General features: G+C 49.5%; 1 protein-coding gene across 1 annotated transcript in view; it reads left to right on the forward strand.

Moving 5' to 3' along the window:
- Positions 1-381: 381 nt before the first annotated feature.
- Positions 382-24,557, forward strand: part of COPG1 (coatomer protein complex subunit gamma 1) — a 29,527-nt gene continuing 5,351 nt past the window's right edge. The window contains exons 1-20 of the mRNA XM_010354752.2: positions 382-552; positions 1,482-1,534; positions 2,620-2,700; positions 2,962-3,033; positions 3,215-3,294; positions 5,014-5,089; positions 5,332-5,424; positions 6,432-6,518; positions 7,827-7,984; positions 8,084-8,217; positions 10,677-10,744; positions 10,957-11,145; positions 14,839-14,934; positions 16,482-16,725; positions 18,495-18,570; positions 19,400-19,503; positions 19,961-20,086; positions 20,397-20,465; positions 23,582-23,724; positions 24,059-24,230. Coding sequence (XP_010353054.1) covers positions 516-552; positions 1,482-1,534; positions 2,620-2,700; positions 2,962-3,033; positions 3,215-3,294; positions 5,014-5,089; positions 5,332-5,424; positions 6,432-6,518; positions 7,827-7,984; positions 8,084-8,217; positions 10,677-10,744; positions 10,957-11,145; positions 14,839-14,934; positions 16,482-16,725; positions 18,495-18,570; positions 19,400-19,503; positions 19,961-20,086; positions 20,397-20,465; positions 23,582-23,724; positions 24,059-24,230 — 2,158 coding nt within the window. The 5' untranslated portion in view covers positions 382-515. The remainder of the gene's footprint in view (positions 553-1,481; positions 1,535-2,619; positions 2,701-2,961; positions 3,034-3,214; positions 3,295-5,013; positions 5,090-5,331; positions 5,425-6,431; positions 6,519-7,826; positions 7,985-8,083; positions 8,218-10,676; positions 10,745-10,956; positions 11,146-14,838; positions 14,935-16,481; positions 16,726-18,494; positions 18,571-19,399; positions 19,504-19,960; positions 20,087-20,396; positions 20,466-23,581; positions 23,725-24,058; positions 24,231-24,557) is intronic.

Below are 24,557 nucleotides of genomic sequence, written 5' to 3' on the forward strand. Positions count from 1 at the left end.
ATTCGAGCTGAGAAGGAAATCAGGCAGCGGAAAGAAACTGAAAGCGAGGAGTGGCTGGCAAGGCTCCCTCGGAAGGTGGCAATAACAGTCATAGACCGGTCACATCAACTGGGTGTTTACTGCGGGCCAGTGTGTGCCACCAACCTCACACCCGAAAGCCACAAAGACTCACGCCACAGCGCAAAGAGGCAGGGGCTCCTCCTCTTCCCTTGGTACAGGGAAAGAGGCGTAGAGAGCAGACTTGGGACCCTAGTCAGTAGTCCCCGCAGCTAGCCCTCGCCCCTCCCTCTGGCTTTCCCCACTCCCGCTCCGGCGGACGCCGGGTTAACTTTAGACGTGGCTGCGGCGACAGGAATGAGCGCAGGCGCAGAGCGCGGAAAGCGCCTGCGCAGAGCGCAGGGCGACGTGGACAGCTGGGGCCCGGAAGTGGTCCCTGTAGAACCACTGTCGCCCCGCTGCTCCGTGCCGCGCCCGTCGAGCATTGCGTTGCTGCATTGCGCTCCACCGACTCCACTATGTTGAAGAAATTCGACAAGAAGGACGAGGAGTCAGGTGAGGGGACCAGGCCTGGGTCTGAAGGAGGCCGGGCCCCCACCCGCCGAGCCTTCCTTGGGGTTCTGTGTCCTGACCCGGAGGCTGAGGCCCAGTGAGGGGCAGGGTCTTGTGCCAGGGTCCGCAGCTAGTCAGTGGCAGGCCTCGCAGAGCCCGAGCATGCTCGGCTGTCTCACGCTTGTAAGCTCGGACTGCAATTTTCTGGGTGATCTTGGGCGCGTCACCACCTCCCCCCGGCCTCAATTTACCCATCTGTCAAAGGAGGGAACCAGGCCGAATGCTCTCTTGTTACTTTCTTCGTCCAACCCCTTGGGATTCGCTGGGGCTACGTTGGTGCTGGCCAAACTGGGGCGTAATCCGCGGAGCCAGCATCCTGTGACTGGAAACTCTGACCCCATCATTCATTTATTCAGCAAAGTATATTGAGCGGTTACTGTATGCCGGGCACTGTACGGTGTCCTGGATACTGCAACAGAGCAAGTGGGACACTCAGTGCCTAAGCTGGGAATATTAGAATGGTTGCACCCACGGTGGAGGAGACCGACATCAACCAGATAATCACACGTGTAATTATTTGCAAATGTGTCATCTGCTATGAAGGAACTAGTTACAGCGAGATGGTGGTCCCTGGCACATAGGGACTTAGTTAATTACAAGTTATATAAATGAACAGAAGACATGGCACCATGAGAAGCACAGGACTGTACCAGGGCTGCTGGGAGAATGTGGGTGGTTTGGGGTAGAGTGGAGCCCGCCCACTTGCAGGAGACTAGTAGGATCCCTAGACAGATTGTAGAGGCTTGATTGCCATTCCTGAGGAGTTTGAACTTTACTAGGTTTACTAGGAAGGGACATCTTCCCTTTACTATGTCTGGGCGAGTTTTGAAGTTCAGAGTCAAAACCTACCTTCTCCATTGCCTTGACTGTAGGTGGAGGCTCCAACCCATTCCAACACCTCGAGAAGAGTGCCGTACTCCAGGAGGCAAGTGACATTTGCTCCCCTCTAGCTTCCATCGTAAATATTCACCATCAATGCCACTGAAATACCAACACATTCAAAGTGTTGTTTTAAAGAGCAACATGGGAGAAAACTTGTGCCTGGAAGACAGGAAACCTTTGTTCCTGGAGAGAGTTAGTTACGTTTACTTCTTTTTTTTTTTTTTTTTTTTATTTGAGATCGAGTCTCATTGTTGTCGGCCTGGGCTGGAATGCAATGGCATGATCTCGGCTGTCTGCAACCTCTGCCTCCCAGGTTCCAGCAATTCTCCTGCCTCAGCCTCTCGAGTAGCTGAGATTACAGGCTCCCACCACCACGCCTGGCTAATTTTTTTTTTTTTTTTTGAGACGGAGTCTTGCTCTGTCGCCCAGGCTGGAGTGCGGTGGCCGGATCTCAGCTCACTGCAAGCTCCGCCTCCCGGGTTCATGCCATTCTCCTGCCTCAGCCACCCGAGTAGCTGGGACTACAGGTGCCCGCCACCTCGCCCGGCTAGATTTTTGTATTTTTAGTAGAGACGGGGTTTCACCGTGTTAGCCAGGATGGTCTCGATCTCCTGACCTCGTGATCCGCCCGTCTCGGCCTCCCGAAGTGCTGGGATTACAGGCTTGAGCCACCGCGCCCGGCCACGCCTGGCTAATTTTTGTATTTTTAATAGAGATGGGGTTTCACCATGTTGGCCAGGCTGGTCTCGAACTCCTGACCTCAGGTGATCCACCCCCCCCACTCAGCCTCCCAAAGTGCTGGGATTACAGGCGTGAGCCACTGCGTCCAGCTGCTTCTTTCTTGATTGTTGTCATTCATTGTTTCTGTTTCCAGTTAGTAGATGTTTGCTAACTATCTGCTAGTCAATAGGTTAGCACATCCCTAACTAATATTTACACAAGAGTCCAAGAATAATTAGTAGTTGAGTAAAGAAAAACAAACCCTTTCCTTATGAAAATAAGCTTGTTGCATACCCAGAAAGCCCTGTTTAGGCAAGTCAGCTTACCCTGAGACTTCTCAGACATTGAATATACTTGAAGGGAAATGAACTAGGCTAGAAGGTAACATCCTTGGTCACTTCTTCTTAGGCCCGTGTATTTAATGAAACTCCCATCAACCCTCGGAAATGTGCCCACATCCTCACCAAGATTCTTTACCTCATAAACCAGGTAACAGGGTGAAGCTTGGGGGTAGGGAGAATGGTGCTGGGGGATTGGAGGGGAGTGGACAAATCATGATCACTCTTAGGCTATTGGACAGCCTCTATGTGGTTGTAGACAACAGCTCAGCTCGGGGTCCCCTCAGCATCCAAGTCTCATATGTTGCCCTTGAGCCTCTTTAGGGTCTGGAGATCTGGTATGGGCTGATCCTGCAGGAATTGCTGTCTGACCCTCTGTCCCAAGCTGAGACTTCTGTCTTGATTAACACAGGGGGAGCACCTGGGGACCACGGAAGCGACCGAGGCCTTCTTTGCCATGACCAAGCTCTTTCAGTCCAATGATGTAAGTGCCTCGACCCTGCTTTCCTTGAGAGGTGGCAGCTGTGACAAGGTGGTGGGAGGGCCAAGGAGAGCTGGCCCCACCAGTTAGTGTGGGCTGCCTTTGTGGAGATAGGAGGTATCTTCTCCCAACTCTGGCCCTTGGTGAGCCCGGGCTGATAGGTCTTTTCCCACCTGTCTCCCAGCCCACACTCCGTCGGATGTGCTACTTGACCATCAAGGAGATGTCTTGCATCGCAGAGGATGTCATCATTGTCACCAGCAGGCAAGTCATGGGGTTGTTGGTGGCTCCTCTGATGGGTTCCATTGACAGACCATTTTTTCTTATGTGTACCAGACAGTGAGACTTTTGGTTGCATATTGCCAGCTGCCTACCCCGTGGCAGCTTCCCTGTTATTGCTGCCCACCCCGTGGCAGCCTTCAGGTGTGCTGTTTCTGTTTTAATTCTCTGGCCTTGACTTGGACACAAATGCTTCCTTTTCTTGATTTGTTTTAGTCAACCAAACCAGCTTAGAACTTTCCCAAAGACTTTCTTGAGTATAAAGAAAGAACACACACAAAAAAGAGTACAAGCGGTATACTGCTTACTAAGTGACTAGTGTCTGCTTTAAGCTAAATGATTCAGGGACAGATGTGACTAAAGTGTAATCACTGCCCTTAAGAACTGGGGCTCAGTTCTCTTATTTCTTCCTGCTACAGTTTAGGGTGGGGGGGTCATACATTGATTTGTAGGTTCAGTTAGAAAATATTGTCTGTCAGTCCCTGTGTATAGCTCTGGGGATGTAGCAGCAACAAAGATAGACATGGCCTCTGTAGCCCCAGAATTTATGGAGAAATAACCAGGCATCAGGCCATTAAGGTAGGGTGTAATATGGTTTATCACGGAAGTATTATGGGCTGTGAGAGCAGACCAGAAGAGCATCCAGCTGGATTTGAATTAGGAAAGTCCTCCTAGGGGAATGATCCAAGTAGAGTCCTGAAGGATGAGTAAGAAGAAATAGGACAGGCCAGGCGCAGTGGCTCACACCTGTAATCCCAACACTGTATCCACAGTGTAATCCATAGGCCGCAGTGGGCGGATCACCTGAGGTCAGGAGTTTGACACCATCCCGGCAAACATGGTGAAACCCGTCTCTACTGAAATAAAAATTAGCCAGGTGTGGTGGCGTGCACCTATAATCCCAGCTACTGGAGAGGCTGAGGCAGGAGAATTGCTTGAACTGGGGAGGTGGAGGTTGCAGTGAGCTGAGATTGTGCCACTACACTGCAGCCTGGGTGACAGAATGAGATTCTGTCTCAAAAAAAGAAGAAAAAAAAAAAGCCCGGCACGATGGCTTATGCCTGTAAACCCAGCAGTTTGGGAGGCCGAGGTGGGTGGTTCATGAGGTCAGGAGTTCAAGACCAGCCTGGCCAACACAGTGAAACCCCCTCTCTACTAAAAATACAAAAATTAGCCAGGTGTGGTGGCGCACACCTATAATCCCAGCTACTGGGGAGGCTGAGGCAGTAGAGCTTGAGCCTGGGAGGCAGAGGTTGCAGTGAGCCAAGATTGCGCCCCACTGCACTCCAGCCTGGGCGACAAAGTGAGACTCTGTCTCAAAAAAATAAAAATAAAAAAAAAAAGAGTAGGACAGAGTGGAGGTGAGGGGTGAGGAGTGCTACAGGCTAAGGAAATAGCACATGCAAAGGCTGGAGAGGAGTGAGCATAGCCAGTTGGGGAAGTTCAAGGAGTTACATTCAGGTCACTGGCAGTAGGAAGCTATGGAAACTTTTTAGCAACAGCAGGGGGATGACCTGTTTGCTTTTGAGTTTTATGAAACTCCCTCCAGCAGCTGTGTGGAGTTAGACTTAGAGGGGCAAGAATAGAGGGAGAGCACTCGTTAGGAGGCTTGTGTAGTAATGTGGGCAAGGGTGGTGATGGGAGCTGGAGAGGAGTGAGCAGGCTCAGGCTTTCTGCATGCTGACAATGCCTTCTTCCCTGCAGCCTAACAAAAGACATGACTGGGAAAGAAGACAACTACCGGGGCCCAGCCGTGCGAGCCCTCTGCCAGATCACCGATGTAAGTCATGCCGGTCCTTCCCTGCTTCCTGGCCTCTCAGTTGAGGCTCTCGGCATCATCTTTTGCATGCTTTGGGGTGTCCCCTATCTCACTGAGCCAGGTGATGTGGGGTGGAGGCGGTGTGCAGGAGCACATGAGAAACACTTACTTCCTCCTCATACTCCTCTGCCCCCATTTCTGCACTCCTGAGAGCTACCAAGGACTGACTGGATCTGCTTCCATCCTGCTTCTTTTGCCCACAGAGCACCATGCTGCAGGCTATTGAGCGCTACATGAAACAAGCCATTGTGGACAAGGTGCCCAGTGTCTCCAGCTCTGCCCTCGTGTCTTCCTTGGTGTGTAGCTGCTGCTGGAGCCCTGCTGGGGGTGGGGTAGAAAACTGAAGAAAATTTCAGAGTCACATTCCAGTAGGAAAAAAGAAAGTGTTTCCTTCTTTTTTATTTTATTTTATTTTTTTAACTGAGACAGTGTCTCACTCTCACCCAGGCTGGAGTGCAGTGGCACGCTCTCGGCTCACTGCAACCTCTGCCGCCAGGGTTCAAGTGATTCTCCTGCCTCAGCCTCTCGAGTAGCTGGGATTACAGGCACCGGCCACTGTGCCCAGCTAATTTTTGTGTTTTTAGTAGAGACAGGGTTTCATCATCTTGACCAGGCTGGTCTTGAACTCTGGATCTCGTGATCCACCCACCCGCTTTGGCCTCCCAAAGTGCTGGGATTGCAGGCGTGAGCCACTGCTGCTGCTGGCCTTTTTTTTTTTTTTTTTTTTTTTTTTTTTTGAGACAGAGTCTCGCTCTGTTGTCCAGGCTGGAGTGCAATGGCTTGATCTCAGCTCACTGCAACCTCTGCCTCCCTGGCTCAAGCCATTCGCATGCCTCAGCCACCTGAGTAGCTGGGATTGTAGGGGTGCACCACCACGCCCAGCTAATTTTTGTATTTTTGGTAGAGACGCGATTTCACCATGTTGGCCAGGCTGGTCTTGAACTCCTGACCTCAGGTGATCCACCCACGTTGGCCTCCCAAAGTGCTGGATTACAAAGCGTGAGCCACTGCACCTGGCCAAAATAAAGTATTTTTGTATCTGTAAGCCTGAGAGTCCCACCCTTCTCCATGAAGAGAGCCAAGGAACTCTGGGGTGATTGAAGAGGGTCGTGGGTGGATGGCGTTGACCCATGCCTTAGGCAGGGACAATGAGGGTGGGAGCATCCTGAGTTTGTCCATAGTCTCTGAGGACCAGGACAGTGGTGAGCCCCTGAGCCATGTCTGAGGGAGGACCAGAACTGGGCCCAGAAGGTGTGATGGGGACACTTCCTACGTGCCCCTTAATGTGCCCTGTTGCCCACAGCACCTGCTGAAGTGCAGCTTTGACGTGGTCAAACGCTGGGTGAATGAGGCTCAGGAGGCGGCATCCAGTGATAACATCATGGTCCAGGTGAGATGTGAGCAAGGGAGTGATACTTAAAACAGGCAGGTGGTAAGGCACTGGCCGGTTGGCATGGACACTTGCCACTGAGATCCTTGTGACCCCTGGCCATAGCAGGCTTTAATCTTTTTGTCATTGGATCATGGGAAGAATTGGGAGGTCCTGGGTTACAGAATCCAGCGTACCACTTCGGGGGCTTGGGTTAGAAACTGCTTACCAGCTGGTGCTGAAATATTCAGGTGTTTTGATAACCAGCTGAGTATTGTTTTGGAGCAGATGATGTGGCAAACTTGGCCAAGGCAGGCAGAGGGCTGCCTAAATTTAGGACTTTGCCAACCTGGCTTTGTTATGATGTGTGGAATTATCTTGATAAGGCTTTCATCCACTTTACTCTTCCTTGGTGACCTAGGCCAGCTGTTCCTTTTATCTCTCTGGGTCGTGATTTCCTTGTCTGTAAAATACAAATGAAGGTTACTGCCTCACAAAGCAGCAAGGATGAGCTGAGATCATGCATGTAACACATGACCCATCTGGGGCCTGCCTGTTGGCGCTCCCTGTGTGTTTATGTATTCCCTTCATCTCTCATCTGTCTTCTCATCCTTTGCATGATGCTTGTCTTCAGGGCCAGCTGTGGCTCCTTAAAACACTTATGAGGGCCAGATAAGCTTCCCACATAGAAGGCATCCGCAGCTGCCATATCTTCGCCCTCAAATGTCGCTCCTTTAGGAAACAAAAAAAGAGTATCGAGGACAGGAAATAACTATGAGACCTCACATCTTTAGAAAGGGAGTCCCTGAACTTCTGGCCCTCCAGACCTAGCTTTGTCAATACCAGCCAGGAGTCTTGGGGCAAGTCAGCAGAGATAAAACTGTCTACCTTCAGGGTTGTTGTGGGTAATGCAAGATTTCATGGCTAAGGTGTGCCACACAGTGACTTATAAAACATGACCGTGCTCAGGGTCTGGCTCCCACCTTCTCTGTCTCATTGTCTGATTGAAAGCACCAGGTCTCCCACATTGCTTTCATCTTTGTGCTGTTTGTTATCCCTTTCCATATTTGTATTTATGCTGCCTGTTAGGGCTCTTGCCGAAGTGAGGGTGGGAACAAGAACCACAGTTATAATTCTGTGGTTTGTGAAGCATTGTGCGGAGGGCTGTGTACACAGAGTACCTGGGGCAATTGTCATAGCCGCTCTGTGTAGTACCTGCTACGGTGCCCATCTTAGAAAAGAGAAGGCTGAAGGACCCGCCCAAGGCCACAAGGCCAGTATACCCAAAACTGATACGTTTGTACTCTGTTGCTGTCTCCTGTCCTATAGTACCACGCACTAGGGCTCCTGTACCATGTGCGTAAGAATGACCGCCTGGCCGTCAATAAGATGATCAGCAAGGTCACGCGGCATGGCCTTAAGTCTCCCTTTGCCTACTGCATGATGATCCGGGTGGCCAGCAAGCAGCTGGAAGAGGAGGATGGCAGGTAACGGCTCTCATCTCTCGCCAGCTAGATGATGCCTCACTCGTCCTACCATGCTGGGCTATCCCCAACGTTTTATTGCCATGCTATGTTCTTTTGTAGCCGTGACAGCCCACTGTTTGACTTCATCGAGAGCTGCTTGCGCAACAAGCACGAGATGGTGGTGTATGAAGCCGCCTCGGCCATCGTCAATCTGCCAGGCTGCAGTGCCAAAGAGCTGGCCCCGGCTGTGTCAGGTCACTGGGCGTTCCTTCACCCAGCCTCACATGTTTATGCTTGCTGGGAACTAGACCTGGGTTAGGGGCTGGGGGAAAGAAAGAAAATGCTCTCAAATAGGCCACACACTGGTGTTAAGGAGTCCGTACCTAGGAAGCACCTGCCCTAGACACTATGCTGGGGCCCCACTTGTGTCACGTTTTGGGGGTGGGCTGCTGTTAGTTCATCTGACCGCTGAAGAGGCTGAGGTAAGGCTCGGGTCCACTCTGGAGCCTGTTGGGTTGGCTGGCCACAGGAGGAGGCCTGGTGGAGGAACCCAGGATCTATGAAACTGGTGCGTGTGAACTGGGGCTGAGCTTTTCCAGGTGAAGGAGAGAATAGTATAGAGGGTCGTTCTGAGCCTCTAGCTAGAGGAGCAGGGCAGCCTGGGATAGAGCCCTGGCTCTGCCCCTTACCAACTGGGCAAGCCTGGCAAGGCCACCCATTCTCTCCATGCCTTCCTTTTCTTTTCTCAGATGTGGATGATAGCTCATGCCTATTACATAGGGTTATATAGCCAGAAAATGTGTGATCTAGACAAATTGCTTAGAAGGCAACATGTTTGTTGTTTGCTGTCTGCTGTTTTTTGTTTTTGCTTTTTGAGACGGAGTCTCGCTATGTCACCCAGGCTGGAGTGCAGTGGCGCAATCTCAGCTCACTGCAACCTCTGCCTCCCAGGTTCAAGCGATTCTCCTGCCTCAGCCTCTTGAGTAGCTGGGACTACAGGCGCCCGCCACCACGCTTGGCTAATTTTTGTATTTTTAGAGAGACGGGGTTTCACCATATTGGCCAGGCTGGTCTCGAACTCCTGACCTTGTGATCCGCCTTCCTTGGCCTCCCAAAGTGCTAGGATTACAGGTGTGAGCCACTGCGCCCAGCCATTGTTTGCTGTTATTAAGGGGAAGCCAGCAGCCTTGAGTCCTGGAGTCTTTGATGTCTCTGTGCAGGGCCCTGCTCTCGGTGTGGGAATCCCCCTGTCAGGGAGGAGAAAGCCTGTGAAGAGGTGCAAAGTGGTTGGTACTGGAAAGTGGGTATGTTGAGAGGCTAGAAAAGGAGAGGCACTCAGGGTGAGAAACCTGGATTCAAAGTGGAAGAGAAGTGGGGAGTGTTTTAGAACAGGCCAATGGAAAGCAAAGATGTTGTGGCAGGAGAGTTAGATTTCCAGGTTTTGGGAAATGATTGGGCCTCCTGTTTTTCTATTATTCTCTACTATAACAGTGTAAACTTGATCAGGGAAACAGATGAAGTTCATGTTTGGAGAGAGAAGTCTCCCTTCCTCTTTAGAAATGAAGAAAGAATGAACTGCTAGGCATGGTGGCTCACGCCTATAATCCCAGCACTTTGGGTGGCCAAGGCGGGGAGATCACCAGGTCAGGAGTCTGAGACCAGCCTGACCAACATGGTGAAACCCATCTCTACTAAAAATACAAAAATTAGCCGGGTGTGGTGGCACACATCTGTAATCCCAGCTACTCAGGAGGCTGAGGCAGGAAGGTCGCTTGAACCTGGGAGGCGGAGATTGCAGTGAGCCGAGATTGCACCACTGCACTCCAGCCTGGGCAACAGAGGGAGACTCTATCTCCAAAAAAAAAAAAAAGAAAGAAAAAAAGAAAAAAGAATTAATGAATTCACTCACTGATTTGGGTATTCATTCATTCTTCTTATATCCCCCATAATTCCAGAGTAATGAAAGACGTAAATAAAGTAGGGTCTTCAAGATAAACATTACGAAAAAGTTTTTTTTAAGTATTAGAGAATAAAAGCCAAGTTATGAAGAAAGGAACATAGATATTCCAGAAAACAGTAGTCATCTTCGCTCCTATGATTGAGTGCCAAATTTAGCTCTGAGCTTCCTGGCAGCCAGGGCAAGGGAGGGATATGGTATCCGAATGGCTGTCATGTAGTTAAAGGAAATAAACCATTTGTTTGAGAGGACTTAGTGCCGAGGGAGAAGTTCTGTTGGATCCTGTAGACACAATAGGAGACAGGTGTAGAATGTTACTTCACAGAGGTTAAGTGCTCAGGCTGCAGGTGCAGGCAGTCTTGGAATTTAATCTTGGTTCTGCCACTTACTGGCTGCCAACCTAAAGTTTGTTTGCTTTCCCCTTTGTGCCTCAGTCTCCTTACCTGTAAAGTGGGCTAGTGGTGGCTGCAAGCTATAGAAGTGAGGCATGTCCACTGTATAGCACAGCACCTGGCACACAGCAGATGCCCAGTGAATAACAGCCCTCACGGGAACCCCTGGGCACTCACAGACATTATGGACTCTGTCCATGGCTCAGGTGCACAGGGTGAGGGGAGCTCTCTGTCTTAGGTTGGGATGGGGGTGTTAGCAGGGAAATGAGCTGAGCAGAGGATTTGAGTCAGAACAGCTGCCCCTGGTTTTCCCAGCTGTCCAGCAGTGAAGGCAGCCTGACATGTGGCATCCATCTCCCCACAGTGCTCCAGCTTTTCTGCAGCTCACCCAAGGCTGCTCTCCGCTATGCTGCTGTTCGTACCCTCAATAAGGTAAGAGTCCAGGTTGGGGATTGCAGGAAGCTGTCTGATCCAACTGGAGGTGTGTCCTAGCCTCTGACCTGGCTGGGAAGGATAATAGCCCTGGTCACAGTTACTTTCTTCTGGATGGTGAGATGATCTCATCCAAAGGACTTCTGACTGGGCCAAACCATCAAAGACAACATTGGGGTCCTGCCCTCTCTGTCACTGTCCTCCCAAAACAGGTTGCCATGAAGCATCCGTCAGCTGTGACAGCTTGTAATCTGGATCTGGAGAACCTGGTCACAGATTCAAACCGCAGCATTGCCACGCTGGCCATCACCACCCTCCTTAAGACGGGCAGCGAGAGCAGCATCGACCGCCTCATGAAGCAGATCTCCTCCTTCATGTCAGAGATCTCGGATGAATTCAAGGTACCTGCTACTCCCGGGACTCCCATGGCCTCCAGAGAAAGGAGCTCTATCCCTGCTCTTTGTGACCACAGCCTTCCTGCCAGGACTGATCTGAGGGGCTGGTCAGCCTTGAGGACTCAAGAGGAGGCCAGCACATTGCTTGGCCTTCAGAGAAATGTGTGTAGTCCTGCCTCCAGGCCTTCATCCATATCGTCCCCTTGTACTGAAAGAACAGTAGTTTCCAGGCCAGTTAAGGGTTCCTTGATCTGTTGTCCAAGTATTTCTTGAGCACTTGCTGTCTGCTATGTAGAGTGACAAGAGGGGAACATAGCAGTGAACAAGGCAGGTGCCTGCCCTTCTGGAGCTTCCTTTCTAGGGATGGGAGAGGAACAGTAAACAGGTTAAGAAAGGAGTAGACGAGATCATCTCAGGCATGGGTATTGCAGTCAAGAGTGTAGAAATACAGCAGGGATGATCCTAGGAGGAGCATGGTCTGGGAAGGCCGTTCTGGAGGGTGACATTTGAGCTCAAACCTGAATCAGTGCAAAGAACCAGGAGGAAAGGCAGGAACAAGTCAAGGAGAGAGAAGGCCAGTGGGCGGAAGAGCTGTGGGGCCAGTGCAGGTGACAAAGTCAGAATAGACAGGGCTCAATCATGTAAGGCCCATGGTCAGGTAAAGGGTTTTGATTGCAAGGAAGATATTGGAAAGGTGTTCTTTTGGGATGGGGAAGGATGTATTTTTTGAGCTTATATTTTGAAATAATTCGGCTGGGCGCGGTGGCTCATGCCTGTAATCCCAGCACTTTGGGAGGCCGAGGCAGGCGGATCATGAGGTCAGGAGATCGAGACCATCCTGGCTAACACGGTGAAACCCCATCTCTACTAAAAATACAAAAAATTAGCTGGGCGTGGTGGCGGGCACCTGTAGTCCCAGCTACTCTGGAGGCTGAGGCAGGAGAATGGCGTGAACCTGGGAGGCGGAGCTTGCAGTGAGCCGAGATCGCGCCCCTGCACTCTAGCCTGGGCGAAAGAGCGAGACTCTGTCTCAAAAAAAAAAAAAAAAAAGAAAGAATTCATAGGAAGTTACAAAGAAATATACTGAGAAGTCCTATGAACCCCTCCATCAACCCTCTCCTACAGTGCCAGCATCCCACGCTAGCACAGGACAATGTCAACCAGGAAAGTGACACTGGCACGATCCATAGACCTCATTCAGATTTCACCAGCTACACAGGCAACTCCTGTGTGTGTATATATATATGAAGTTCTTTGCAAGCTGTCACGTGGAGACTTTCAAAATTGCCACCACAGTGAAGACACTCAACTATCCATCTCCACAAGACTCTCCTGTTACCTCTTCATAACCACGCCCATTCCCACCTCTCTATCCCTAACCCCTGGCAGCCATTAATTTGTTCTCAATTTCTGTAATTCTGTTATTTCACAATTGTTAATTAATAGAACATGTAGTATGTCACCGGAGAGTTTTAGTCAGAGCAGACAATAATATGAATATATTGTGGTAAATTTTGTAGTGTGGATTATGCAAAGTAGGCAGCAGTCTACTCTGCCTGTGGGTTACAAGAATACTTTGCAGGCTGAAATGACACAGGGAGACTTAAATATTAGATCCTTCTGGGACTGGGCACGGTGGCTCATGCTTGTAATCTCAGTGCTTTGGGAGGCCAAGGAGGAAGGATCACTTGAGGCCTGAATTTTGAGACCAGTCTGGGCAACATAGCAAGACCTCATCTCTACAAATTTTTTTTTTTTTTGAGTCGGAGTCTTGCTCTGTTGCCCAGGCTGGAGTGCAGTGGTGCGACCTCAGCTCACTGCAAGCTCCACTTCCTGGGTTCATGCCATTCTCCTGCCTCAGCCTCCTGAGTATCTGGGACCACAGGCGTCTACCACGACACCCAGCTAATTTTTTGTACTTTTTTTTTTTTTTTTTTTTTTTTTTTGAGACGGAGTCTCGCTCTGTCACCCAGGCTGGAGTGCAGTGGCCGGATCTCAGCTCACTGCAAGCTCCGCCTCCCGGGTTTACGCCATTCTCCTGCCTCAGCCTCCCGAGTAGCTGGGACTACAGGCGCCCGCCAGGTCGCCCGGCTAGTTTTTTGTATTTTTAGTAGAGATGGGGTTTCACCATGTTAGCCAGGATGGTCTCGATCTCCTGACCTCGTGATCTGCCCGTCTCGGCCTCCCAAAGTGCTGGGATTACAGGCTTGAGCCACCGCGCCCGGCCAATTTTTTGTACTTTTAGTAGAGACGGAGTTTCACCGTGTTAGCCAGGATGGTCTTGATCTCCTGACCTCGTGATCTGCCTGCCCCAGCCTCCCAAAGTGCTGGGATTACAGATATGAGCCACTGCACCCGACCTACAAAATTTTTTTTTAAAAATTAGCCATGTGTGGTGATGCCAAGTAGTCCCAGCTACTTGGGAGGCTGAGGTGTGAGGATCACTTGAGACCAGGAATTCGAGGCTGCAGTGAGCCATGATCATGCCACTGCCACTCCAGCCTGAGTGACAGAGTGAGACCTTGTCTCAAAAAAAAAAAAAAAAAAATTGGCTGGGCGCTGTGGCTTACACCTGTAATCACAGCACTTTGGGAGGCTGAAGTCAGCAGATCACTTGAGATCAGCAGTTTGAGATCAGCCTGGCCAACATGGTGAAACCCTGTCTCTACTAAAAAGGTACAAAAATTAGCCAGCATAGTGGCTCACACCTGTAGTCCCAGCTACTCTGGAGACTGAGGTAGGAGAATCGCTTGACCTGGCCGGGAAGTGGAGGTTGCAGTAAGCCGAGATCATGCCACTGCACTCCAGACAGAGCAAGACTCTGTCCAAAAAAAAAAGGTCCTTCCGGAGCAGAGTGGAGGGGTGACTGGGTAAAGAGACTGTTGGAGTAATTCAGAAGGAGAGGATGGCGCCTGAACCAGCGGGAGTAGGAGAGGAGGGACAGCGCAAGAGCTTTTTGAGGAATAATGCCTATTGGCAGGGTTGGTATGAGGGTTGAGGGGTGGATGTCAACAGAGATGATGCTATTTTCTACTTTGAGCTGACAGTGGTGCTCTTGACTAGTTTGTGGGAGGAGGAAAAGATGGGGTATTGGATGAGGGAAGGGGAAGGAGATGGAGATGATTATGGTTGCAGACATGTGGAGTTTGAAGTGCTGTGGGCACCAGGTCGAGTTGTCTTGCAGGCAGTTGGAAATGGCAGGTCTTGAGCTCAGACAGGAAATAAATATTGGGAGTCAGTGGCATATAAGAGGTGGTTAAAGCCATGGGAGGGGATAAGATTGCCGAAGAGACTGTGAGAAGAGAAGCGGCCAAGGACAGAATACCCCAGAGACAGGCTTAACCAAAGAGGAACCAGAGGAGATGATGGGTGGGAACCATCAGTGGGGGCCAGTGGTAGGAAGAGAAGCAGGACAGGTTGGGTGGAGGGGACTCAGAGACTTAAGAAGCCTTAGTAGAAGAGCAGAGTTTGGGGGACCCAGAGTCTGAGAGTCTGACACTGGGGCTGTTGGCACTGCCCTGGGTGGGCTCAGGAATTGTGCCCTTGCAAGCGTGGAGTTGAGTTCCTCTGGTCTCCTTGCCCTTGTGTCATGCCCAAGGCCTGGCCTTACCAAAGGAAGGACTCAGTGGGCACTCAGGGAACTGAGTCACCCCATCTTGGTGTCAGGGCCTGCTGCTCATGCATGTCTATTTCATTCAGGTGGTGGTTGTCCAGGCCATCAGTGCCCTGTGTCAGAAATATCCTCGCAAACACGCAGTCCTCATGAACTTCCTGTTCACCATGCTGCGGGAAGAGGTAAGAGTCAGGGGCATTTGGGGAATGCCAGGTCTCGGTGCAGGGAGTGATCTGACCACTGGCTCCATGCTCAACTTTGTGCGTGTGCTCATGTTAGCCTGTTAACCAACTGGTTTTCATGGTGCCTGCAACCCTTTAAACTCCTTGTGGACATGTAAACATGTCCCAGTTGCTAGTAATTACAGTAATAACTATGACTCACCAGCCTGACTTTAAAAACTGGATGTCCTGAGGTGATGCTTGTGCAGAAGATGGGAAAGTGCATGTTCTTTTCTCGTGGACTCTAGTGCAGAAATGTTCTGGACCATTCCAGGAGTTCGAGGGGTGGTTTCTTGTGAAACTGGTGCTAATAATGCATCATTGGTTCTATTTCTGTTCCTGATGTGAATTCTGATTCACTTATGCCACCTTTTTTGGATGTCTCAACAAAACGGGTTAATTCTTAGGAGCAATAGGAAATGTTCATGGAGTAGATTTGTTCCTCAGATACATGGTACCCCTTTCACCCAGTCCCAGAGTGGCCCATGGACTGGGCAGTAGAGGAGCCATTGCCTTGAGTGTCTTTGCGTTTCCCAAGAATGCTATAGAAGGCACTAATGTTTAGTGAGTCATCAGCTAATGGGCCCGGCACTTTGGTGATTGTGTTTGCTTTTTTTAAGTAGAAATGGGGTCTTGCTGGGTTGCCCAGGCTGGTCTCGAACTCCTGGCTATAAGTGATCTTCCCACCTTAGCTACCTGAGTGCTGGGATTACAGGTGTGAGCCATCATGCCTGGCCAGGCCTAGCACTTTGGAGACACTATGCATGATAGCAGTTTTTTGTTGTTTTTTTTTTCTTTTGAGTAGGAGTCTTGTTCTGCTGTCCAGGCTGTAGTGCAGTGGTGCGGTCTTGGCTCACTGCAACCTCCACCTCCTGGGTGGAGCGATTCTCCTGCCTCAGCCTCCTGAGTAGCTGGGACTATAGGTGCCTGCCACTATGCCCGGCTACGTTTTTATATTTAGTAGAGACGGGGTTTTACCATGTTGGCCAGGCTGGTCTCAAACTCTTGACCTCAGGCGATCCACTCACCTTGGCCTCCCAAAGTGCTGGGATTACAGATGTGAGCCACTGGCGCCCGACCTCGATCTGTCATCCAGGCTGGAGTGTGGTGGCATGATCACGGCTCACTGCAGCCTAAACCTCCTGGGATCAAGCAATTGTCTCACATCAGACCCCCAAGCAGCTGGAATTACAGGAAGGCACCACCATGCCTAACTAATTTTTCTATTTTTTGTAGAGATGCGGTCTCTCCATGTTGCCCAGGCTGATTTCGAACTCCTGAGCTCAAGTGGTCCACCCACCTCAGCCTCTCAAAGTGCTGGGATTATAGGTGTGAGCCATTGCGCCTGACCAGCCTTTTGTTTGACAGGAAAGAGTGATAGAGGCCCAGAGAACCAAGTGCCCTGTCTCCAAGTTCTGTGTTTGGACAACTGTACTTGGTCCAGCTCAGGTCTTCAGCTCTTTTCTGGAGAGAGCAGGCTCCTTGCTCAGCTCAGCTTCTCTCTGCAGGGTGGTTTTGAGTACAAGCGCGCCATCGTGGACTGCATCATCAGCATCATTGAGGAGAACTCAGAGAGCAAGGAGACAGGGCTGTCACATCTGTGCGAGTTCATCGAGGACTGCGAGTTCACAGTGCTGGCCACCCGTATTCTACATCTCCTGGGCCAGGAGGGGCCCAAGACCACCAACCCCTCAAAGTACATCCGCTTCATCTATAACCGAGTGGTCTTGGAGCATGAGGAGGTCCGGGCAGGTAGGTCTGAGCCAGGGCTGAACTTGGACACTTAACTACCCTTGAATAAATGTCCCAGCAAAGGGACCTGAGCCTCCAGTGGGGACTTGTGCACTCACTGTTCTTGCTGCATAAGCTGTTTTTCGTAATATTGTAGGCAGGACCTTACATGTCATCTAGTTGAATGGTTCTTTGTTGTTGTTTTTTTTTTTTTTTTTTGAGATGGAGTCTCCCTCTGTCACCAGATTGGAATGCAGTGGTGCGATCTCGGCTCACTACAACCTCCGCCTCCTGGGTTCAAGCGATTCTTCTGCCTCAGCCTTCTGAGTAGCTGGGACTACAGGTGCACGCCATCATGCCCAGCTAATTTTTGTATTTTTAGTAGAGATGGGGTTTCACCATGTTGTCCAGGATGGTCTCGATCTCTTGACCTCGTCATCTGCTCGCCTCAGCCTCCCAAAAGTGCTGGGATTACAGGTGTGAGCCACCGTGCTCAGCCATGGTTCTTAAACCCTATAATTTGTTGTGTTTTGTTTTGTTTTTTTAAGTATTGTTTTAATTGAGACTGGGTCTTGCTATGTTGTCCAGGCTGGTCACAAACTCCTGAGCTCAAGCAATCCTCCTGCCTCAGTCTCTGACAGTGCTGGGATTACAGAACCACTGTGCCTTGCCTTAAGTGTTTTTTTTGTTGTTGTTGTTTTGTTTTAACTTTCACTATATGTTGATGTTTAGCTTAAAAAAAAAAAAGCTGAGGCCGGGCACGGTGGCTCAAGCCTGTAATCCCAGCACTTTGGGAGGCCGAGACGGGTGGATCACGAGGTCAGGAGATTGAGACCATCCTGGCTAACATGGTGAAACCCCGTCTCTACTAAAAAATACAAAAAACTAGCCGGGCGAGGTGGCGGGCGTCTGTAGTTCCAGCTACTCGGGAGGCTGAGGCAGGAGAATGGTGTAAACCAGGGAGGCGGAGCTTGCAGTGAGCTGAGATTCGGCCACTGCACCCCAGCCTGGGCGACAGAGCAAGACTCTGTCTCAAAAAAAAAAAAAGCTGGCTGGGCGTGGTGGCTCATGCCTGTAATACCAGCACTTTGGGAGGCCAAGGCGGGCAGATCATGAGGTCAGGAGATCGAGACCATCTTGGCTAACACGGTGAAACCCCGTCTCTACTGAAAAATACAAAAAATTAGCCGAGCGTGGTGGCGAGCGCCTGTAGTCCCAGCTACTGCTTCTCAAAAAAAAAAAAAAAAAAAAAAGCTTTGTTGAGGTGTAATTCACATGCCATAAAATTCACGCATTTATGTAAGTTTACAATTCAGTGAGCCACCATCCTATTCTTTATTTTTAATTTCCTTTCATGCCCCCACTGGACAGATTTTCTTCTTTCAACAATTGATAATCTTTAAGTAATTTTTCCCTTTCTCATTTATATTATTCTGAGCCTTAACTGCAAATTGATGCCATTTGGATATGGAAGGTGAGGAGCTTTACATTATAGCCAGCTTCTGTGACCTCATCATGGTTAATTTGAAAATAGCTCCTGGAACCTTAGGATGGGAGCTACTGATCCCATCTGGCTCCCTTCTCCATTAAATATATAAGGAAGTTGAGGACTGGGGTGGCGCCAAGATCCACCCAAAGCCACTCACTGTGTTGATAGTGACTTTGGGCCTTCTGGCTTGAGACTTCTTGCCTCTGGGGCTCTTCTGCCTGAAGATCCATTCTGAGTGCTGGAAGTGCCCAGTGAGTTGTCAGGGTGCATTGGGTAAATCACATTCGCTTCCTAAACACAGGTGCTGTGAGTGCTCTGGCCAAGTTTGGAGCCCAGAATGAAGAGATGTTACCCAGTATCTTGGTGTTGCTAAAGAGGTGAGTCTAGGCCCAGGGCCCTAATGGGAACAATATTCCCTTGGACTCAAGCAGCTTTCCTTTGTCTTTATTTTTTTTAACTGAGAAGGGAGAGAAAAGTTACAGCTACTGATTGTAGAAAAAACAGAGAAAGCATAGAAAAGCATGAAAAACAATGCTGTACAAATCGCACCAACCAGATGTGACAATTGGTAACTTGAATTATTTTGCCCATTTAAAAATAATAGCTCTATTGAGGCTGAGCGCAGTGGCTCAGTAATCCCAGCACTTTGGGAGGCCAAGGTAGGTGGATCATGAGGTCAGACTGAAACCATCCTGGCTAACATGGTGAAACCCCGTCTCTACTAAAAATACAAAAAATTAGCCGGGCGTGGTGGCGGGCGCCTGTAGTCCCAGCTACTTGGGAGGCTGAGGCAGGAGAATGGTGTGAACCCGGGAGACGGAGCTTGCAGTGAGCCAAGATCACACCACTGCACTCCAGCCTGGGTGACAGAGCAAGACTCCATCTCAAAAAAAAAAAAAAAAAAAATCTATTGAGATATAATTCACATACCATACAGTTTACCCATTTAAGATGTGTAGTTTGATAAGTTTTAGCATATTCACAGAGTTATGGAACCATCACCACAACCTGGGTTTAAAACATTTCATCATCTCAAAAAGGAACTCAATGTTCATGAATGTGGCCTCTCCTCCCTCCACCCTCAGCCTGGGGCCACCACTAGTCTACTTGTTATCCCTATGGACTTGCCTCTAATGAAGCCCTGCAGGATCCCTCCTGCCATCCCTGCTGGGCCCCAGTCAGGACCACCTTGTGTCCCGGCTGCAGGTGTGTGATGGATGATGACAACGAAGTAAGGGACCGAGCCACCTTCTACCTAAATGTCCTGGAGCAGAAGCAGAAGGCCCTCAATGCAGGCTATATCCTAAATGGTGAGTCATTCCCTGGCTACCTTGGACTCAGCACCTTACTGGAGCTGTGGTTCTTCTCATCACTCCCTGGGCAGGGGAAATCCAAGGCAAGATGCTCTTGGCTGGACTTGCCTGGTAACCACATGGCATCACGGTGACCTCAGGAGGTCCTGGGTCATTCAGGTCACATCAGTGCGGGTGGTAATTGTGAATTGTGAATTGAAACTCTCATCGTTAATAAAAACTTTATTTTTACAGCACTTTACCCTTTACAAGTCACTTTGTATATATGTTTATTTCTCACACCTACCCTGTAAGGGAGGATGTGTCTGAGAATGAAGAGGCTTAGAGAATAAAGTGATTTTCTCAGGGTCATACCACTTAGGACTTGTAACTTCGGGACCCAGGGCCTCCATGGTGGTTCCTGGTGCGCATTTTGCTCTGTCTGCCAGACATGGTGACCTCTCTTTGCCTCTAGGTCTGACTGTGTCCATCCCTGGTCTGGAGAGGGCTCTGCAGCAGTACACTCTAGAACCATCAGAAAAACCTTTTGACCTCAAGTCTGTGCCCCTGGCCACAGCGCCCATGGCAGAGCAGAGAACAGGTAACACCTATACTCCTCCCAGAGGCCATGAAGGCCAGGCCTCTGTCAGAGGGTCTGCATTGGCTGCAAAGCCACTAAACCTAACTGGGATGGGTGGGAGTTATGCTGGGAGGAGGAAATGATCCTTTCTGCCTCTGGCTCCCAAAAATAGAGACACACATACACTCAGATGTGTACTCTCACATGTCCTGTGCTTTCCACTCTCAGGAGGGTTAGTATTTATAATCCCTGAGTAACAGCACTGGGGTCACCACCACATTGCCCCATGACTGCAGCCGTTGGTCATCATGTGTATAATTTGCTCCTGCAGAAAGCACCCCCATCACAGCAGTCAAACAGCCTGAGAAAGTGGCAGCTACCAGGCAGGAGATCTTCCAGGGTGAGTCACAGTGGTTGGGGGGTGCTTGGGACCTGGGCTCAGTTTCCTCAGGGGGATCAAGAGTAAGAACTGTCATTAGTCTCTCCTGAGTGCTGGGCCCTTGAGATGCTTTAGACCTAGTATCATATTTGACCCTCAGATGGTGGTTGTTAGGTTCCTTCAATATCTGAGGAATTGAAAGTTCAGAGAGAGGGCCGGGCGCGGTGGCTCAAGCCTGTAATCCCAGCACTTTGGGAGGCCGAGACGGGCGGATCACGAGGTCAGGAGATCGAGACCATCCTGGCTAACATGGTGAAACCCCGTCTCTACTAAAAAATACAAAAAACTAGCCGGGCGAGGTGGCGGGCGCCTGTAGTCCCAGCTACTCGGGAGGCTGAGGCAGGAGAATGGCGTAAACCCGGGAGGTGGAGCTTGCAGTGAGCTGAGATCCGGCCACTGCACTCCAGACTGGGCGACAGAGCAAGACTCCGTCTCAAAAAAAAAAAAAAAAAAAAAAGAGAGAAAGTTCAGAGAGAGAAAGTGGTAGGAGGGGCTGGAATTAAGATCCAGATCAAACTGGCTCAGTGCTGCTACTGGGCCTCAGTTTGGAGGGCTCAGGTCCCTGGAACCCAGGCCAGTTCAGAATGTCTGAGAGAGCAGTGCTGGGGTTCAAAGACAGTGGTACTTTTTGTCGGGTTCCACGTGTGTTCTGTCCACATTTGTCTTGTAAGGTTTTCTTCAGGTATCCATCTATCCTCTGGTGTTGCATTTTTAAGGGGAGAGGCTGTGTGTCTAATTGCAGATTGTTTTATCCACTGAATTCCTACTTAGGGACTAGCATAGACCCCTCTTCCTTCATGGGCCCTTACTTCCATCCTAGCTCTTCTGTCTTCTCTTCAACAGTTCTCTGTGCTAAATAGTTCATCACATATTCTGTCTTTTATTTTCTGGATTTATCACAGCACTGAGCCCAGTGCCTGCCTTCCTCACAGTAGGTTCCCAATCAGTGTTGAATTAAATGAAATCCCCCCTTCCCCATTCCATTCAGAATCATGTCTTCTATCAACATAGCATGGATCCTGAGCTAACTGGAATCACTGTAACATGAAACTTTTCATTTATATCAGTTTTCTATTGCTGCTGTAACACGTTACTGCAAACTTAGTGGCTTAACACATTTATAACCTTATAGCTCTGCGGTCAGAAGTCCAAAGTGGGTTTCATTTGTTAGCAGTGCTGAGTTCTCTCAGGAGGCTCCAGGAATTGCCCCCTTGCCTTTTCCAGCTACTAGATGTGGCCTGTATCCTTGACTCGTGGCCCCTTCCACCGTCTTTAAGGGCCCTTCTAGGGCAGAAGGTCAGAGTAGAGTGATTTGAAGAGGCCACACTCCGGGCCTTTTCAAATCTCTCTACTCTGACCTTCTGCCTAGAAGGGCCCTTATGATTACACTGCTCCCCCCGGATAATCCAGGATAACCCCTGGTTCAAGATCCTTAATTTAATCACATCTACAAAGTCCCTTTTACCATGCGAGGTACATAGTTGCAGGTTTTGGGAATTAGCTTGTGGGCATCTTGGGGTCATTATTCTGCCACACCTTCCAAGGAAGTCTCCTAAGCCCCTTAAAGGGTAACAATTCCATTTTTAAACAATCATCCAAAAGCCTCACATTTACTAATCACATACATGTTTAGTTCCAAGAACTTTCCTAGATCTTGACATTTATTGCCTCATTTGTCTTTACAACAACACTGTGAATCAAGATAATTGTATCAGTTTTATTGAAGAAGAGTCTGAAACCCTATCAACAGGATCCCCCAGGTAGTAAGTATCAGTAAGTATCAGGCCAAAACTCTGGCTCCCAAGAAAATAAATAGCAATAGAAAAGCACTTTGGTGGTTGATGGTCATGGTGGCCCAAAAGTTGCCCCTAATATCTAGCCTAGATTGTTCTGGGCTTTTTATTGCCTGCGTGTTCATGAGATTTAGTCTTCAGGCTGCAGAGAGCTGAAGCGGTCGCATAGGCCGACTTTTTGTGGAGGAAAAAAGCAAAATAATAACAATAAGGCCCACCTTTCTCTATGTCTGAAACGTGAATTGAGTACCTTCTAAGTACAGGGAAAAGTATCAGATCCCTGGCCTCAAAGCACAATTCCTGTTCTCATGGAGTTCAATTAATTGGGAAGACAAGTTGAGAATCTTAGAGCAGTGGTCTTCAAATATCAGTATACATTGGAATAAGCTGAGGAAACATATTAGAAATGCAAATTCCTTGATCCTGAAACCAGAGATTCTGATGTAGTAGATCTGGGATGGAATCTGAGTTTTTAGCAAGCTCTACCGCCAACCCCTAGTAATTCTGATACAGGTGATCCATGGTCATAGTGCGAGGAATCCTGCCATAGAATAGGTGCAAGAGTGGTAGCTGTAGCCATTATAGGTGGACACCATGTGCACACATCTACCAGATGCCTCATTCACTTGGGTTATTCCCTTTAGTCTGCAAGGAATACCAGGACCAGCCAGGGTGGGGTCCCATGGGCCTGTGCTTAAATCCAGTGCTTGAACCTGGCCATAGGGTGTAGGCATAGGTCTTAACCAGACACAGACCATTCTAAGTTGGGTTTTCTGCAACACTCTCATTCTGAAATATCTCTTTATTGGCCATTTGTCTTAACTGACAAATATATAGGACCAGTTTGTTACTTTGTCTGATTTTGTAGCTATAGCAGTATCGATCTTATTTTCCTAATTGATCTTATTTTCCTAATTGTCACCTTCTTTTAAGAATCCTTGCTGAGGTAGGGGGTGGAAATCCTTGCTAAGCTTCTAAAACTGGGGGAATCTCCATTTAGGTCTAGGATTTTGTGGTCTCATATCAGTGTTTTGCTTCTGAGGTCTTTCATGGTACAGAGATGGGGAAAGTATTTGTTGGGGGTTGTATCACATGAGCAAAGTCAGGGAGATGAGAAAATGCATGGATATATTCAGGAAATAATGAGTAGCCAGTTGGGTAAACATATTTATCCATCTAAGGTAGGGTGGAACACCTTGAGAATGGTCATAGGAATTTATTAGAAACCATCACAAGTTGGTCTGGGGATCTAGAAGCTGAGTGAATGTGGCCTGTGGATTTCAGAGCAGTTGGCGGCGGTGCCAGAGTTCCGGGGACTTGGGCCCCTCTTCAAGTCCTCGCCTGAGCCCGTAGCCCTCACTGAGTCAGAGACGGAGTATGTCATCCGCTGCACCAAACACACCTTCACCAACCACATGGTTTTTCAGGTGAGCAAAGTGGGCTGAGGCCCTGCTGGGGCATGCGCCCAGGGAGTTGTCCCAGGTCTGGCAGGTCCTTTAGGGACATGGGTCCCCACACTGTGTTGGTTGGGAGCCCAACTTGATGACAGAATCTGTCCCCAACATGCCTGTCTCACATATCTCTTGACCCAGGGCCTCCATGGCTCCTGATTATCAGCATGGAGACAGGGAGCCTGGGACAGGGGGACTGGGATGGGAATCACCTTGGTCAACAGGAAAGAGGTGGGACCTCCTGGCTCTTCCTCTGCTGCATGGCTCAGACCTAGAGCAATGTTTAAGCTCCCCTCTCTTCCCTGTTCAGTTTGACTGCACAAACACACTCAATGACCAGACCTTGGAGAATGTCACAGTGCAGATGGAGCCCACTGAGGCCTATGAAGTGCTCTGTTACGTGCCTGCCCGGAGCCTGCCCTACAACCAGCCTGGGACCTGCTACACGCTGGTGGCACTGCCCAAAGAAGACCCCACAGCTGGTGAGCCCCTCTCCAGATACCACCCTATCCTCATGGGAGCTCATGGGATCAGGAGGTGGGCGACTGGGCACCAGCTGTTTGAGCTTCAGCTCCTTGATTTCAGTCCCAAGAAGAATAGCTGAGTCCCAAATGCTCTTCTTTAAAAAAAATTTTTTAAAGAGACAGGATCTCACTAGAACTCATGACTTGACTTTCTTGTCCTACAAGGTGGCGCCCTCTGTCCAGCTTTGTAGGATTGTATGGCTTGTTGCTGCTACTAATAACATAGCAGGGGCCTGGAAAGCAGGCTGTGACCCCTGCCTGCTTGTTCCCTGCAGGAGGAGCCCG

The sequence above is a fragment of the Rhinopithecus roxellana genome, chromosome 1, assembly GCF_007565055.1.
Source record: "Rhinopithecus roxellana isolate Shanxi Qingling chromosome 1, ASM756505v1, whole genome shotgun sequence".
NCBI lineage: Eukaryota > Metazoa > Chordata > Mammalia > Primates > Cercopithecidae > Rhinopithecus > Rhinopithecus roxellana.